This window comes from Fukomys damarensis, unplaced genomic scaffold, assembly GCF_012274545.1.
Source record: "Fukomys damarensis isolate Sample0158 unplaced genomic scaffold, DMR_v1.0_HiC HiC_scaffold_11, whole genome shotgun sequence".
Taxonomy (NCBI): Eukaryota; Metazoa; Chordata; class Mammalia; order Rodentia; family Bathyergidae; genus Fukomys; species Fukomys damarensis.
The window spans coordinates 8,421,964-8,440,035 of NW_022900923.1; the positions used below are offsets into that span (position 1 = coordinate 8,421,964).

The following is an 18,072-nucleotide window of genomic DNA, read 5'->3' on the forward strand; positions in this document are numbered from 1 at the left end:
ACCAAAGGCCAAAACACCAGCGACTCCGTTCTTGATGCCCTTTATTACTGGCCGGGTTGGAAGTTGTGAGCTCTTTTGAACAAAACTCCAAAGCATTCTTATCTTCTGCTTCAGAGTTTAGAACGCTTCCACATGGGTTGTTCCCTCAGCTCTTGCAGGCCACAGCGGGGCAGATGTTGTGTCCTGTCTCAGGTGGCGGCACCGAGGCTCACATCACACAGTGGCCCCGTGCTCTGGGGTGGCCGGAGCTGTCCGTCCTGTTATGCTGCAGGGCCACTTTGGCATGAGGCCAGGGACCCCCGTGCGTCTGTGGGCGCTTGTAGGGATGTGTAGCCGTGTGGGTCAGATCAAGTATTTAAGATTCGGCATGTTCACTGCTTTTACTTGTGACTGATGTGTGCCTCAACAGCGAGAATAGGTGCTGCTAACAGACTTCAGTAACAATTCAGACACCTCCTGTACATCCCAGATCCAAGTGTTCCCAGAGAATGGTAGAAAACATGGCAGTGTTGGCTTTGGTACCAGCTCAGGGTCCTCTGATGAGGATTTCAGTGCGCACCATCCAAAGATGGTGGCAGGAGGGGCTGGAATCCTCCTGCTGACCCCTCCCCAGGGTAACTCTCTCTTCCACATCTAGACCAGCGTGGTGAACTACAACGACCAGAGGCCAGCCGCAGAGAAGAGTGCCCAGCTGTTCTTTGTGGTCTTCGAATGGAAAGATCCTTTCATCCAGAAAGTCCAAGACGTGAGTCGGTTTGTGATTACGAGGACCAGTTCCCTGTCGTGCCGCGTGCAGGCTCATTCCCACAGGCTACTTAGCTGTCCTTGTGTTTTCAAACTGTGGAACAGCTTGCAGCTTATGACTGATGCGTGTGTAATCTGTGTAATTGAGCTCGTCTGCATTGCTAGACTTGTGTCCGTGAAGGTGGGAGCCTTATTCCATTCACCATTATTTACCTGGTATCTAGCAGAGCGCTTAGCAGAGTAGCTGCTTACTAGTGACACTGACTCAAGTAGACAGCATTACCACAGATCACTATAGAAGTCATTCTTTCTCATTGGCTCTCTGTAGGTTAGGTGCTTATTTGTGCTAAGCCAGAGCAGAAGGGTACAGATAATTAAAGCATCAGTTAATGCCACGTTCTCAGGCCCACAGTCTTGGAACGGGAAAGGTAACTGGCTAGCTTTGCTGAAGGAGCATTACTGATGCAGCGCCCGCCTGGGCCGGTCCCTAATGGGCATTCGCGCTATCAGTGTCCTGACAGTCATTGCTTTGGGAAGACCGTCCAGAGCTCAGACACGGGAGCCTCAGACCCAAGGTGGGAGTCCTGCGAGATGCGTCACATCCCTACCCCTCAGTCCTGTGCAGGCAGGGCCAGCTGAGGAGCACCGGTGGAAGGGTGCTGGCCTGGAGCCTGTCCCGTGGAATGTGCGCGCTGGCACTTTTATGCAGTCCTCAGCATGAGGTGCTTGCTGTGGGTGAAGCAGTGCCCCACACAAGGCAGGGTTTCTTGAGCTGTTATCCAGACCACTCACTGCATGTCAGCACTGAGCTCCTGCCCTCTCGGGTCACGCCACCAGACTGGGCTTACAAGGGTTGCAATTTTACCGTGCTCGGGAATTCACAGATCTAACACGAGACCTTTTCCCTAGAGTTTACATCAGTGAAAGCGTGATCTTTTGCTTTATATTAGTAACATCGGACAGTAAACAATGGGAAGGAATTTGCAGGACAAAGAGCTCTGCTGCACCCAGTGAGAGCCTTGGCCTGGTGCTGGAGAAAGCACAGAGCTCGTGACTGAAACAAGAGGGGCTAACTTCCTCACGGGATGGGTATAGTTCCACGGAAATTTACTTCAGAGCAAAGTTGCTTATATTTGGGTCAGACAAAAAAGACAGCTCAATATTGAATATATTTCTGCAAAGATTTAAAAACATTTTTTTCTTTCTGAATCACTTTTTGTAGGGAGGGGTTCATATCTCTGTCCTCTGTGTAGCCATGGACATGGAAGGTATAGTCTGACTGAATATAGTTACAAGTTTTGAAGCCCTGTTTTTCTTGTGGTCCTGATGACGGAGAGAGTAGAGTGCTGTTTACAGAAACCCTAGTGTGATTTGGGATCGAAGCAAGCCAGTAGCCTTGTGTTTGTTTCTCATTCACAGATAATCACAGCCAACCCCTGGAACACAATCGCTCTTCTCTGTGGGGCCTTCCTGGCATTATTTAAAGCATCAGAGTTTGCCAAGCTGAGTGTGAAGTGGATGATCAAAATCAGGAAGCGATACCTTAAAAGAAGAGGCCAGGCGACAAACCACATAAGCTGAAGCACCCCTCACTCGCAGACCTGCCGCGTTCACGGAGTCCTCACCACTTCCACTTTGATCCACCGAGCACCCAAGGCCCATCCTGTACTCACTTGAAGGAAGGGACCTCGCAGGGAGGAGCAGATGGTCAAACTGGGATTTCCGACCTGGCCCGGAAAGGGGAGAGACCCAGCAGATAAGCCGCAAGTTATTTAAGTTTTAAATTATTAATGTTTTATAGAGTTTGCCTGCACAGGTTTGTGGAAGATGCCTTTCTTCCTGTTTGGTTCACTGTGTAATGAAGCTCCAGGATAATTAAGGCTTTATAGTTTTTCCTTTAGTTTTTCTATGGTTTTTCGAGTGGAGAAGAAAAGTGTGATTTATGTTTCTTCAAAAATCATGGCAAGATGCGTGGCCCCCCGTCTTGGAATCTTGGCACTGTACAGAAAGGCGGGCAAACCCCGTGACTGACGGTTGTCCAGGCTGCCTGCCTCTTATTTGCTAATGAGACTCTGAAGCTACTAGGACCATGGATTAAATTTCTTACGGACTAACTAGCTGCCTGCTTCTCTGGCTGGAACCTGTGTTGATGCAGGTGAGTTTAGTGACTAAGCGTCAAAAGCACTAGCAGAGGTGTGGACGGTAGGTGCCTAGCCAGTGCATTTCGATCATGTCACTAATAGATAATAAAGTTGGGTTCATATGAAAGGGACGAGTGCCAAGATGAGTTCACGGAAGTGGATTCAGCTGGATTCACACCCAGTGAGCAGGCACTGGTTGCTTTCCACTGTGAGCTCCACACAAAACAGCAGTCTGGACTCCTGCACCCACGGCCCCGCCCCCTCCAGCTGTGCCAGCCACTTCAAAAGTAGGTATTGTGTGTGTTGACTGCCTGAGTGTTATAAAAACTGCTTCAGAGTTTTCAATTACATACATCCCACTGCTTCCAAAGAGGGTGTGGCAGCACTTCCTAAATTCACTAATCTGGCCATAGCTGATCCAAAGAGGAACTCAGATGGGTAAGTAGGGCACTTTTAGCTCATGCCTAATTTAGCATCAAGAACTTTTTTGGCTGAATTATTATGAAGTTTGGGCCGGGGATTTAGCCAGCGGTTCGGTGGCCTGCCTTGCAAGCGCAAGGACCCGAGTTCAATCCCTGGTACCAAAAAAAAAAAAAGTGAACTTTGTGTAAAGAAATATTGCCTGCTGCTTCTCTCCACAGAAGCGTGAACATTCATGTTTTAGCCTGGTCTCTTTATAAAACCTGACTGCAGGGCATATAAAGCTAGATATGAAGCTGGGTGTGGCGGGCACACAGGTAACCCCAGCACACTCAGAGCTGAGGCAGGACTGAAAGCCTGGGCAACTTAGTGAGACCCTGTATGAAAATTTAAAACACTGACAAAAGCTGGGGATGTAGCTCACTAAAAGGCTCTGGATTCAAACCCAGTGCTCTGAAAGACAAAAACCCCTTATAGTAACTAGAAAAACAGCTTTTTAAGCTTCTCTAGAGGGTAGGGGTACATACAGCTCAGTGGTAGTTTATGCTTAATGTACACGAGGCCCTGGCTTTGAGCCCCAGCACAAAAATACCTCCCCTAAAACCTCCCACATCACTTTACTGTTAATACAGGAATACTGTTTGCCTCAATGAACATACTGTTTACTGTATTGTGGAAAGTTGAGACTTAGGTTTTAGATATGAGGTTATTAAGAAGGAAGCGTTTTTATGTATTAAACTATGAGCTGCAGCCTGTCAGCATCTACTGTGCCTGTTCTTCAGTAAAGCAACCCTCAGGCTTCTCCCAGGGTGTTGGCCGCTGTCGGCCCACTGTCTTGTCTGTTCTGGGGGCCTGGAAAGAACCCGAGTGTGTGGTTAGGACAAGGTGGATCTGCTGTACATACGTGCCACAGAGCACGGGGGACTGTCCTGGAAGGAGGAATTTCTTCTGGGGCAGCAGAGAGCAGAGGGGCTGCCTTCACAGTGCCTGGGCTGGTCTTTCACCATTGGTAAAGAAGCGGTTGAAACACGTTACAGTAATGTCTGACCCCTACCGCACCAGTCCCGTACTTCACAAAAAGTGCTACTATGGATTAGGAGAAACGTCCTCCTGGGTCTGTTTTAATTAAAACTAAGCCTATCTTCTGAGCCTAGAAAGATGGGAAGGAAGATGGAAGGACATCCTAGAACCTGGAGTTTTGTGAAGATACTCGCGGCTGGAACCTGATCTGTGCACCCAAGTCTTCCCGATTTTAGTTGGAATTCATCCTACCATTTGAATACTCCCTCTAAATATGCACGCGTATATATGATGAAGGGGAACCGGTTGGCCTCTCCTGGATATATATGCTTAGAGCTGAAAAAAGCAAAGATGACGCAAGGCAAAATACAAACATAGACTTTATTAAATGCTGCTCAATCCCCCAATGAAGATCTTTCATTACAAAACAGTTTCCACACAACTGCAAGTTAAGAGATTGGAATGGTACTCTGATAAGAAAAGATGTGAGAAATACCCGACCAGGTAAAACATACAAGACCTTTCTGGAGTCAACTTTCCAGTGCTCTACGGAGGAAGCCTACTGCATTTCCTTTAAATAAAGCCAGGCAGTGACAACTAGCACCGTGCGCACCACACACGGGACCTGAAGCCTCCTCCCTGGGGTGCCAGGCGGCGGCGGAGAGGAATGGACCGGCAGCGGTGTCCACCTGCCCTGCAAGACTGATCTGGGTTCGCCCTGGGGCACTGCAGGTGAACGGGTACTGGTGAGGGACACTCTCAAGAATTTTGGTTTACTGTCCCAGCTTTGCCCATTTTGTGCTTTAAAAGACTGAAGATTGACATTTTTACACAAATTCAGAATACAGTAATTCCTTCTGATGAGGCGGGTGTAGGGTAGGAACCCACCTCATGTTTTTGGGAGAGATGAAGGGAAGGGGAAGGATGGTACCTTAGTTTATTTTAGGAAAATACTCTTTGTACTGGGATGTAACTAAGGTTTGCAGCAATGTGAAAAGCACATTATAGAAGGAAAAAATATACAGAGCAGACTACTTGATCTCTGTGCAACACGATCAAAGAATTCAAGTCATAATTCTTACCACTCCCATAATTATCTCACTCATAGATGATAAAGTTCATTCATTTTTGTGAAACTTCAGAAGTGACACAATATATCAACGATTAGACGAAAGGTTACAATATACTGCGGCCGTGATATAGCACAGGGCTACGTTTAGTCCATATACGTTTTCATTTACAGTTGCCAGAAAAGATTGGCCTTTTAATTACATTATACTGATGAGGTTTGCTTTGCAGTTTTTATGTATTTAAAACATGTACAACACAGTGCCGCCCTGCAGAGGTGCAGGCCACTTCTACGGGGCACTGGCGCTGCTGAGGAGGCTGTGCATGCTATAAGCACTGTTCTGCTTCTCTAGAGCTTTCTTTAGCTTTAGCTCCTCTAATTTTTTCCATAGTTCTTCACGTTCCAATTCCTTCTTTTTTTCCCTGTAGAAAACCAAAATTTTTGTGATTAGAAATTATTTCAGGAGCCAAGAAAAGGTGCTGTCTGGCGGTCACCACAGAACACACGGCTGACCTCGTTTCACAGAAAGCCATCCACCCTGGCACTGGCATCCAACTGCCGGCAGCAGCTGAGGGTGCTCCTGTCACTGTCGTCCGTGTAGCCAGTGTCTCCTGCACTGGCTGAACGTGTCCCATGTTCCCTACCCTCAGATCCCACACCTGTGCTTTGTTGTGGACAAGGGGCTCTGTGTTAACTTTCTCACACCAGCTTCTTGTAGCGGCTGCAGTGCTCTGGTCCACCTTACAGACAGGTCAGAGGCATGGGCTTTCGGATAGGGCAGAGCCCCTCTCCTGCAGAATTCACCCTTCTGCCCATCCCTCCAGTCACCACCCTGTTTGCATCTTATTCTCTCCTGTCTCTTGTGTGCCAGGTGAAAGTCAAAACATTTTATATGTTGCGTCAACTACTTAATTTCAATTTCTAAGGGAGCATTTCTGAATAACTCAGACCAGCCTATTCTCAAAGGCTATATGAACATGTAAAACATGGGCTTGTATTTCTGTGGTTATAGTTTAACACAACAAATCCTTTTAAAGGATGTTATACAGATAACATAAAATGATGGTTACATGAAATACACATTTTCAGATGTAAGTTTCATATGATCCTATAACTCAAACCAAATGCCTATTCCTATTCCTGCCTCAACTCTGCTACTTCAGAACTCAAAGAGGTACTTACTCAGCCATATTCCTAAGGCTGATGTGGACAATCATTTATCCTCTTAAAAATGTGCATTATGCAAGGAACCCCGTATCGCTAGACCTGAGCCAGAGCTTATCAGATCCTCCTCCCAAAGGAGAACTGCGCTGACCTTAAAACACCACTTTCTGGTAACTGCAGCATTATGTAGGAGCAGGTGAAGAATTGTGGACAAGTGATGTTCATAAATATAAGAAATCAAGCTGTATAAACTGGAATTTAAAATTCAGCAGACTGTTTCATGATGCAGATGCTACCAGACTGATGAAATCTAAGACTCACAATGAGATAACAGGATTTCTGATCCACATTAAAACTTTTATCTAACCATTAGGGGAAGTAAATTATGCAACAACTCTAATAAATGTTACTGCTTTTTCTGCTTAATGAATTGATAAAAGCTTACCTGGAATGACTTCAGTGTTCAGAGATTTTCAAATATGCCTATTGTAATGTAACTGACTTCATAAACACGGTAACTTAAGGTACCTTTCTGAACTGAATCACATTCAACTAATCAAAAATGTTAGACATTTGTGTAATTCACGCTATCAGGTACCTCTGTCTCTCAGCCTTGTAGGAGCTAGTAAGGTCATCAAACAGCTTGCCATTCATTTCCATGAGGGTCTTCAACACATTGTACACCAGTGCTACAATGGTCCTGAAATGAAAATGAGCCAGTCCCGCGTCACGGATGTCAGCAGACTGGAAATGTTACACTGTCATCTACAAGATGGGTTAAATGCTGACTTACTCATTTAATTCATTTTAGAGATGATAAAATTGATGTTTAAAAGGTCTGTAATGCGTTCAGTCATGCAGCCAATAGCAAAAGAGATGGTCTGATTCCCAAACTTACATCCTTCCTGTGTTACCATGCTTACATTAAATTCTAGCTAAAAAATGTTGTGTAGATCTGCATCTCTGTGCTGAAGTCTATCTGAAGCCCAAAGTAACAACAGTAAGAGAAGATAAAAATTCCCCAACTGCCATTACTTGAAAGAAGAAAAGCAGAAAACAAGACAAGAATGTTCTGTAGCGAGAACATTCAGTCCACACATCACCACGGCCATAAACACTCTTCTTATGGGGATACTGCTACCGACTGAGGTCAGGCTGTGTCCTGGACATGGGTCAGCACAGCTCTCTGTTGTCCTCCACAGAGGCTCTCGGCTGTGTCCTCCCCTGCGGCTGACCACACTAGGCACACGTTATGCCAAGTGAGTTCCCGTCAGGGAGGTTTCTGATATTCATACATACATACATAAATTTACACAACTTTAAAGCTATGTGTATGTAAGGTATAGAACAGAATAAAACTGATGTTAACCTTTGATGTAAGTTCCAAATCTGTACAAGTTTCATATAAGGAAATCATAACAAGATTTAAAAAAGAACACAAGAAAAATATGAACATTACAGTACTTACTGGTTCCAGTGTTCTTTGGAAATTTTGTACAAACTGGCAAACATTATTGGCAGTATTTTATCAATGTTCTCCTCGATCAAACTAAGAATATATTCATTATTCCAGAAGTACAGTGCTCTTTCTGCAACCTAAAAGACATTCAGAAATGTCAAAACCCAAAAGGAAAAGAAATTACAAAATAAGCAGATGTCGCTGAAGGCGCCATACCTGAAAATGAGAACTGGAGACACACTTGGATATCTGCTTAAAAAGTGGCTCTTCAATTTTTTTGAACTGTGTTGGCTCAATGACATCTAAGATTTCTTCAATTTCTCCTAAAAACATCACCTACGGTAAAAAAAATTCTCTTAAAAAATAATATGACACGTTGTATTATTTAATATAGAAACAAATGAGGTGAATCTATAAGTTATAAATTAGTGAAAAAGGTCTGGCTGGTTTACAGTTTGCTAAAAGAAGCACAGCTGTTCTACTAGGTCTCCCACAGCATCTCCCTCTCTGCAGCAGCAGCAACAGCCCCCAGGTTTATAGACCCAGGACTGAGCCATTCTCCTAAACTGTACTGTTTCAGTCAACAAAACCCACCTCCTTCTGACTGCATGTTTTCGGCCAAAATTTCAGCAGTCCTCTGATCACCTGCAAAAAAAAGGAAATGTTTAGAATGAATGAACAAGGCAACTAATCCCACGACAGTTTCAGGAGTTGTGAATAAGTCACTGTTGATCCTGAATAAAGCAACGTTGGTATCTAAGTGTATATACACCAGCACTTCTGGCTTAGCTTTAGGCCTTTGTCAATTCAAGATATTTACTGAGTTCCTAGGCACCAGAGACTGCTGAAATGAGGAGAACAGGTCTGCGATTTGATGGTGCTTAACGTTCTTTTTCTAAATTTTATTTTATTTTTTTTTGAGACAGGGTCTCACTATGTAGTTGAGACTGACCTGGAACTCACTATGTAGCCCAGGCTAGTCTCAAACTCACAGCGATCCTCCTGCCTCAGCCTCCCGAGTGCTGGGATGACAGGCATGCGTCGCCACAGCCGGCACCGATGGCATTTACGTTCTAATGGAGACCAACATAAGTGATGGATTAAGTATGTAATAAAACAAGTTAAGTGTTACCTACTAAGAAAGAAAGATGATAATTTGCTGGGGTGAACAAGGGAATTTTGGGGGAAGGAACCTCAAGGAAACTATTCTGAAGCACCGTGGTGTGGCGGTACGTGCCTGTAATCCCAGCACTTCGGGAGGCTGGGGCAGAAGGATCACAAGTTGGAGAGCCAGTACAGGAAATTTAACAAGACCTCAAAATAAAAAAGGGATAGGGGTGTGCCTCAGCGCAAAAGCCCTGAGTTCAATCCCCAGTACTGCAGACACAAACAGCCAATTTCATGGCCGGCATAATCTAGATAACTAAAGTTCAATAAAACATAAGAAAGGAACCATGTATTTCAATGAATACAGATACAAATTCTTTGCATTAAATTGAATCCTAAGTGTATACAGAACATGTCTAATTACGGTATAACTTATTCCAGAAATACCAGGATGGCTCAATTCTAGGTTAAAAGGATAAACAAAACTCCATATTCTTTCAAATAACTTTGAACAGTTATTTGGTATTTCTGATAAAAATCTTAAGAGAATTTATTTGAAACCATTAACCACCGTTTCACATGATAGTTTCTTAGAAATGAGCTGTAAATAAACCATCTTGGCCTGGTGGCACTGTGGGAAGAATGCTTTGCTGGCTGCTCTGGTTACTTAATGCTGGTTTGGCCCAGCAGCGAGAAACTCTCGTTTAAATTAAAACTCGCGAGAACACTGTTCTGGAGACAATATAGTAAGAGAAGAATGTGATGAATAATACTAGCAAGGAATGTCAAAAATCACACTTATTTGCTAATGATACAATATTTATACATTTCTTACATTTTAAAAACATTATAAAAATAAAATGAGTACGAAAATTCAATATATGGCTAGATGAAATATATAAAAGTCAACATTTTATAAGTATTAAGTATCAGTAATAATAAAGCGAAAAGAATGCTTTTCATAACAATTATACAGATATTGTTTCTCCTGTACTTAACCTATAATCTATACATTTAATATAATTTCAGTCAGATACCAATTGAGTTATCTTTGGGACCAGAAACATTCATTCTACAATGCATAAATGTAAACAATAGTCAAGAGTTTGAAGGGAGATTAATGGACTAGAACCTGCACTACTGCTACTATTAGCAATTAAAACAAGACGATGATAGTACAGAAATTGACAGAAAGATCCATGGAACAGGAATATGTATGGGTTGTAATACATTGCAGAAATGGATGGGACTGAGTACATCCCCAGGGCTTCTACTGACACCTAAATATTGGTCTCTGGCCTCCAGAACTCTGGGAGAATACATTGCGTTGATTTAATTTGTGTTAATTCATTATAGCAGTCTTCAGAAACTACAGGTAAAGATGGGAAAGCAAAAGGTAAATCTAGAATATATAACTAAAAAACAATGAGAAAATAAAACTAGAAAAATAACGAATGTATATTCTAGAATTCTGTATATACTGAAGAATATTTTTATAATTTCAAGGGGTAAAAAGATTTTTTTTAGCATAACATCAAGAAACAGACTTAGGACATAAAATTTTTACATAGTTCTTTAGGGCAAGGGTTAAAAACAGTACATTCACAATTAAAAGAAACTCCAGATGAACAAAAAAAGATTGCAAAATACAACAGAAAAAGGATTAAAAGTAGGGCACAGAAATATAAAGGACCAATTAAACATGAAAAGATGGCTCAATCCTTACAATAAAATAGCAAATTAAAATACTTCATAGGTATTAGACTAAGCAAACATTTTAAAACTTGGTTATTTCTGTTTGAAATTTTGAGACGAGATCTTTCTTGTTAAGTCAGTAGGTTGCCCAGGCTTGGACTCCAACGTGTGAGCCTCCTGTCTCAGCCTCCCAGATGTCTGGGATTATTGGCATGTGCCACCACACCTGGTTAAGACTTTAAAACTTAATATTCAGGGCTGGAGATTTAGCTCACTGGTTCTGCCACCTGCATCACAAGCACAAGGACCAGAGTTCGATCCCCGGTACCAAAAACAAAAAACAGAAAACAAACTTTCAGCACTAAGATTGGCTAGGTAAAACAGGTATCTAGGTATCTTTACATTCTGGAGTGAAATATTAAATTGTGAGTATTAATTACATAACCTTTATGGAATGCAACTTAAAATAAGTTAAAACGACATGTACTCAGCAACACAGATTGTACCTTTGTTTTTAGTTTCTGAATTTTCATACAGTAAGGACCACCCCTCTAACAACTTTTTTCCTTTCTCGGTGTACAGTTCTGAGGGATTTTAAACATGCTTAATTTAACAACTCTAACACCACAAAACATCTCACTCAGCAACCGGCTTGTAACAGTGAAAAAATCCTGTAACTCAGTGTTCACTGAGAGGGTTGATAAATGGTAACCCATATAATGGAATTTTACACTACCAGTGAAAAATGAAATTGATTAATATGCAAAGATATCTACATTATTCTGTTTTACTGTTTATGCATAGATAAATGTATGAAAAACTCCTAGGAATACATCCATCAACTTGTTTATCTATAGAAGGTAAGGTTTCAGGGAATTTTCACATTGTGCTTTATGCTTTTGTAATGTATGACCCAATTTAACACACATTGCTTTTATAAATAGAAGTAATGAACTCATTTCCATTTCAGAAAATATAAACATTTTAATAAAGAGTTAGATACAGAGGAAAATAATAAAACACCGAAAGCTCTAACTTACTTATAACATGTCAGAGACTTTGTCTTCATCTTGTGGGGTTGTGTCCCAGTAAGCCCATCTTTAAGTTGAAAACATATTAAGCCAAGAATGCACGTGACACGCCTAACTGCTGCACATCGGCTCAGCAGCGTGCTGCGCCCAGAAGTGGCATCTACCTGCCTCGTGCTCACACGCCTGGCCAGAGCAGGTCACTGTCCTGCCCAGCACGGCTGGACAGTACTGTCCTGCCCATGGCTGGCCTGGGGAAAGATCACAATTCAAAATACGATGTGTGTTTCTGACTGAATCACCTTGCTTTCACATGTAATGTGAGGTCAGAAAATCAGTAAGATGAAGCACCGTGAGGGAGGGACTCTCTGTATCAAGGCTCAAACCCAAGTACCCAGGTCATGCTGATGATGGGCTGCCTGGAGGAAGATTGCAAACTCACAGACAGAGAACTCTATGAACTGAAAAGATCTTTATGTAAGCTCACTACTTACCTGACGTGACCCGTGACATGTTAATGTGCTTTCTCAAGTGTAAGTTATCATGGACTTGTATTAAGAGTTAAATCTCCTCTACAGAATTATATATTTTCATGCATAAATACTGAGCTTCTATTTCTCCTGATTTAACTTTAAAAATTGTTTTCAGGATGAACTGTAAAAAACCCTGAAAAAACCAGGGAATGGTAAAATACCACTGTTCCTTTATAAAAAACTCAAGTGAAAAGTAAAATACTAAGTACGTAGTCTTTTCCAGATCCCTAGGGATAGCCTAAGAAGATTTATAACAACAAATGCAAAATTTTAATCCCTCAAACCATTTGCTATTCTTCAAAAGCTACCTTAGCTTAAATATTTAGATTTTAAATACCTAGTAAGCATTCTCTCAAAAATACGTATTTCACCAAGGTTAAAATGTTTTCAATGATTATACACATGTCACCCTACTTCATCTTTTCTTCAATCATCGATTTTCATAATAACTAATTATGTTTTTACATCTGAATTAACATGTCACGGGCAAATAATAAGCAATAGAATTGCACGTCTAAATTGCTATGCTGACTTATAAAGCAACCTTTATTCTAAGACTGTATCATAATTACAAGAGGCAGGGAAATGTTTTCAGTCCTATCTTGTGCTTTATCATTAGTGAGAGTCAAAATGCTATTTCTGAAAGTAAAACAAAAGCTTAAGGGAATAAATGTGGACTCTCCCATTACACTTGAATTCTTTCTTTCTTTTTTTGGTACCAGGGATCGAACTCGGGTCCTTGGCGCTTGCAAAGCAGGCACCAGAACCAATGAGCTAGATCCCCGGCCCTACACATGAATTCTAAACGGTGAGTGAAGAAGAGAAAGACGACCAGTGGCCGCACACAGAACTTCTCTGTGGTCGTGAGGTCAATCACACCCCCTGACTACTGTCTACCGGAATTGTTTCTACTTAGGTCATTCAAGACACATCCAGTAACTCAGGAGCCTTCTTCCCTCTGTGCTTTGCTCTTTGGTGCAGATTAACCTCACATTCCTCCTCCAAAATGATTTTAGCTTAGGGTGCACTGTTACTACTGCCCAGATGAATGCGCAGATACGCACCGGTTCTGTCAGGGTCGTGTCCTTCTCCAGGAACTGTACGACACAGTACGCTAGCTAGAAGGAAAAGTTCACAAATAGGACATATTACTGAGTGCAATAAGACAAAGGAGCGAGACTATATTTAATCAACAAAAATACTATTTTGACAAATTTTAGTTTAGTTCAATGTATAAAATGAGTAAACTCACAATTGTATAATTTGTTAATCCTGAAAGTAACTTCTAATTTTAAAAAGACTGGCTTTGTGGGGTTGGGGTGGGGTACTGAGGCATGATCCCCCGGCCTGCACACTGAGCTACACTCCTGGCCCTTTTTGAGACAGTGCCTCACCAACTCACTAAGTGGCCCAGGCCAGGTTTGACCTTGCAATCCTCCTGCCTCAGCCTCCCAGAGTGTTGGGTTTACAGGCATAGTAGTAATCTCTGAGAATAAAGCTAACTGAAGTAATATTCAGCATGTTTCTATGTGTATGCCTATGTTGATGTATTATTCTCTAAATATTAACAGAGGTGATCAAAAGCTTTATAATTAGGACATTCATGGACAGAAGTAACACTCTGCAGACATGGGAATTTATTCAAAGTCACACAGTAAGGTCAGGGTCTGGATCAGTATATAAGCAAACTTGATATTATCTTTTTTTTTTCCTCATTGAGTTTATTGGTACATTTTGGGTATACAGTACAGTTACATTCATCATTGGGATCTTATACCTGACATTATCTTTTCTGTATCTACACCTAAAGTGGTCTTAATAGCTAAAAACCATGATACTTAAACCTTCAAATAAAAAATTGCTTTGGGTAACTTAGAAAGCAAACTGCTTAATTGTAATTAATATTGTTGTCTCAATATTTCTCAATTTCTCTGCCTATATATTTGTCTTTGAAATCATGTTTACTCATTTTGAAATTTTTCTGACACTCACCTGAGCATGAAACAAAGCTAATCCTTTTGCAGTATGCATAGGAATAAGAACCTTCATTAGAAACTGTTTATGTTCTGCTTTCAGTGGCAATGCAAAGCCATTGATAATACTGGAGGGAAAAAAAGGCAGGGGGAAGGGTTAAGCAGTTACTACTTTGTTTCTAACCTTCATATCTATCCAGCGCTCTGTATCAGTCTGGGGTTGCGTGACTATTCATCTTCAAACTACTTTAGAGAGTCTACTACTATAAACCAGTAGTTCCTGTAATTCATTCAATGATCTCAAAAGAAAATTAGGACTGCCAACTAATGCCAAAGAGCATAATTTATTTTCTGGAAAGACCATTTATGCACTGCTTCCTTTATTTTTCTCTCTAAAGCCAGAAAACAGTCAATGTCACCAGACTGACAGAATTTTCATTATTTTCTTAAGTAAATGGGTTGTGTCTCTTACTTTGCTGGATAACCTGAAATTAAGAAGCAGTTCTCTTTTTTTGTTTGTTTGTTTGTTTTTGCGACAGGGTCTCACTATGTAGTAAGACTGACCAGGAACTCACTATGTAGCCCAGGCTGGTCTCAAACTCAACAGTGATCCTCCTGCCTCAGCCTCCCAAGTGCTGGGATTACAGGCGTAGGCCACCACACCCAACAAGAAGCAGTTCTTAGCACAGTAATTTTCTAAATATTAGCAAAGCAGATTAAAGTAATTCTTTGAACAGCAACAGTGGGTCTTAAATTCTCAAGTTAATACTACTATGCAGTGAACAAGGAAACATATCCATGCAAACTAAAACCAAAAGTAAAGATTCTTCTAAAAAGAATGGGAAAAAAAATCAATAAAAAGAATTAATGGATCAGGAATGGTTGTCAACATCTGAACGTGAATTCTTGTAATTTCATCAAAGATTCACTATAGCCTATTTCATCTCTTTCCAATCAGAACCTGCAAATTCCTGAGGCACTCTAGTGAGACTGGGGATAAAACACGCCAGTTTCAAAAGCAGGAAGCCTGCTCTGACACAGAGGTCTTGAAGAGCAATACTTTAATATCCCGACCCCCTAAAATCTATAATAAAAATTCACTTGAGACCCATGTCTTGTGTTCGAATTCATTTATTCTTGTGCTGAGGACTGTGCCCTGGTTCTCTGGCACTGTCTGTGTACTTGAATTCTAAAACAGGAAATAATTTCAACACTAAAATTTTAGTACATAAGGAATAACTCAAAGTTACTAAATCTTTGAGAAGAACACAAAATCAGACCTACCTTCCTAGAATCTCAAGGAGTTCAGCAACACCATTGAAATGTTCTGTTTCATATATAAACCTGAATTTAAAATAAAGATAGGTGTAATAAAATCAAACGTAAGAAAACTAAGAGAAACAGGCAGGAAGGTGAAGAAATCAACCCAAAGGCAGCAGTAGAAAACACACAGGCATATTTCAGGTTTTGTCATTTATTTTTTCCTAAATCAGTTAATCCACAGGAAACTTAAAAAAATATATTACCTATATAATCACAGATGCCACCTTTGCTATAAAATATGCCACGTGTGAATTTAACATTCTCATTTCCCTTGGGGGAAAAATATATGAAGGACAGTTTCTCAAAGAAATTCTTTTCAATGTAGGAAGCCTTTATTGACAGGAAAATCCATGAAAAAAGGACTCGCATCAGCCACTTTTGCTCAGAATCGCTCTAAACCTCACACAGCTCAGGCTGCCCAGCTTCCCCGCACCAGGCTCTTCTTTCACTCGGGAATCATAACCTTCAATAATGGGACAAGGCTGGTGTTCCACACCACCGAAGTGGACTCAGATGGCATCACAGAGCTGCAGCAAGAGGCAGCTAGCACTCAGCTCTCATGGTTGCAACATGGGAATGCCAGGCTTATTTTGCCAGGTCTTCAATTAATTCACATAAATTTGAAATGCAGGTATTAATGTGAAATCTCTTGTCTTGAAGCGAATATTTAAAAGATTAACATTTACTAGGTAGTAAAATGATCAGCCCCAATACATTTAATTAGTCTTGTCAGAAAAATCAAAAGAGCCCTCTCAAGAGCTACTGGTATAAATCATATTTATATAAACAATTGTAAACACGAAGTTCAAACTGAAAACTTGATAAATCACACTCTCAATAAATCATAACTATGAGTAACAATGGCATCATCTATCAAAAATCCTCCTCATCGGTACTGTGTGCTTCGATACAAGGCCAGTTACAAGTTTCTAAAAAGTCTGCAGTCAAATGATATTCATACTACGGTCTAAAAATGACTCAGATTTGTGGATTTCAGATATTTAAAATTGACCTAAAAGGCAACTGAGTAAAGAAGATATGTGGTGGGGGAAATGCTACAAATGAATACACGTATAATTTACCTGAGGAAAATGTTGTTAATTTGTTTTCTGATGAATGCTCTTAATCCAAGAAATTTCCCATAAATTCGGTGCAGAACGGTCTTCAGGAAGTCGCGTTCTCTGGGATCTTCGCTATCAAAAAGCTCCAGGAGCTTTAAAAAAAATCTGAGAAATTACTTTAAAAAAATAATCGAGCTAAAACTTCACTTTATTCTAATTTTGATATGAAGATTATCCATAAAATCTTTAAATATTTGCTTAAAGATTTGGCCTTGTTAGATTGGTTTTATCCTTGCTAAGTAAATGAAGCCAAAGAAGAGCCTGGGGAGTATTCTTTTCACTAATGTTAGTTTCTTTAAAAATGATAATATATAATACAAAATTTCAAAAACAAGATTTTTTTTCTTTACCTTGTCACTGATTTTAGAATTCTAACCAAATTGAGACTAACCATAGCTCAGTTTTTAGGGTATTAAATTTTTAGCTGTTTAATAATGTTTTTTTATGCTAAAATCTTAAGCTTTTAGATTGGAAGTCATGACATAAATGAAGTCTCCGAAATATGTATGTGTAAATATACATAGTTTACTTGAATTATCATAGAATTTTATGGTCTGAACTTTGGTACTGAGAATTACACTAGGTCAGGTATACTGCCAAACACCTGTAATCCCAACGCTATGGAGACTGAGGCAAGAGGATCACTGTGAATTCCAGGCCAGCCTGAACTACACACAACAATGAAACCAACCAACTGACCAACCAACAACAAAAAGAGTTACACTAAAGATGGAAATGCTGGTTCCTATCAGAAGTTCTTCCCCCATTCTTATTATATAGAACTGTTTACATGGACACGTCAAGTCAGAAGAGGCATTTTGAGGGCTGTGATGACTGAAGTCACATTTATATCACTCCCAATAAGCGATCTGTTTATAGTCTTCATTCTTTTTTGGCTCACTAACATAGCACAGGGGGACCTGGCAAAAAATACTTATGGATTATAGGAATTGAGGTTAATGAATACTTAATAAATCCATTTCAAATTATTCTAATTAAAAATGTTTAAACTACTCACAACATTTAAATTCCGGTTTCTGATGTGGATTTACTTGAAAGATAAACTTTCAAATTAATAAAAGGGCTCTTGTTAAGGTCATTGTGCCTAATTCAAGAACAAATATAATTAATACAAGGTGATCTTTAAGGGGAAAATATTAGACTAGAGAAGAACAGGGCCAGGGATTTAGCTCAATGGTTCTGCCGCCTGCTTTGCAAATACAAGGACCTGAGTTTGATTCCCGGTATCAAAAAAAAAAAAAAAAAAAAAAAAAA

At 40.6% G+C, this 18,072-nt stretch overlaps 2 protein-coding genes across 7 annotated transcripts in view; one reads left to right on the forward strand and one right to left on the reverse strand.

Moving 5' to 3' along the window:
• Pacc1 (proton activated chloride channel 1) overlaps positions 1–15,447 on the forward strand; it is a 36,601-nt gene extending 21,154 nt beyond the window's left edge. Inside the window, exons 5-7 of one of the 6 annotated variants that reach the window (XR_004516604.1) lie at positions 638–745; positions 2,164–3,323; positions 15,312–15,447. Coding sequence is in view for 1 of the 6 variants with exons in the window: in XM_033762048.1 (XP_033617939.1) it covers positions 638–745; positions 2,164–2,325 (270 nt within the window). In the remaining 5 variants the exon portion in view is untranslated. Of the gene's footprint in view, positions 1–637; positions 746–2,163; positions 5,319–15,311 lie in introns of those variants that run through there. The other 5 variants (XR_004516605.1, XR_004516603.1, XR_004516606.1 and 2 more) reach the window with 5 other exon arrangements.
• Ppp2r5a (protein phosphatase 2 regulatory subunit B'alpha) overlaps positions 4,720–18,072 on the reverse strand; it is a 29,995-nt gene continuing 16,642 nt past the window's right edge. The window contains exons 4-12 of the mRNA XM_010642564.3: positions 16,759–16,889; positions 15,638–15,697; positions 14,373–14,481; positions 13,445–13,498; positions 8,612–8,662; positions 8,234–8,353; positions 8,027–8,154; positions 7,157–7,258; positions 4,720–5,816 (exon numbers count right to left, since the gene is read on the reverse strand). Coding sequence (XP_010640866.1) covers positions 5,684–5,816; positions 7,157–7,258; positions 8,027–8,154; positions 8,234–8,353; positions 8,612–8,662; positions 13,445–13,498; positions 14,373–14,481; positions 15,638–15,697; positions 16,759–16,889 — 888 coding nt within the window. The 3' untranslated portion in view covers positions 4,720–5,683. The remainder of the gene's footprint in view (positions 5,817–7,156; positions 7,259–8,026; positions 8,155–8,233; positions 8,354–8,611; positions 8,663–13,444; positions 13,499–14,372; positions 14,482–15,637; positions 15,698–16,758; positions 16,890–18,072) is intronic.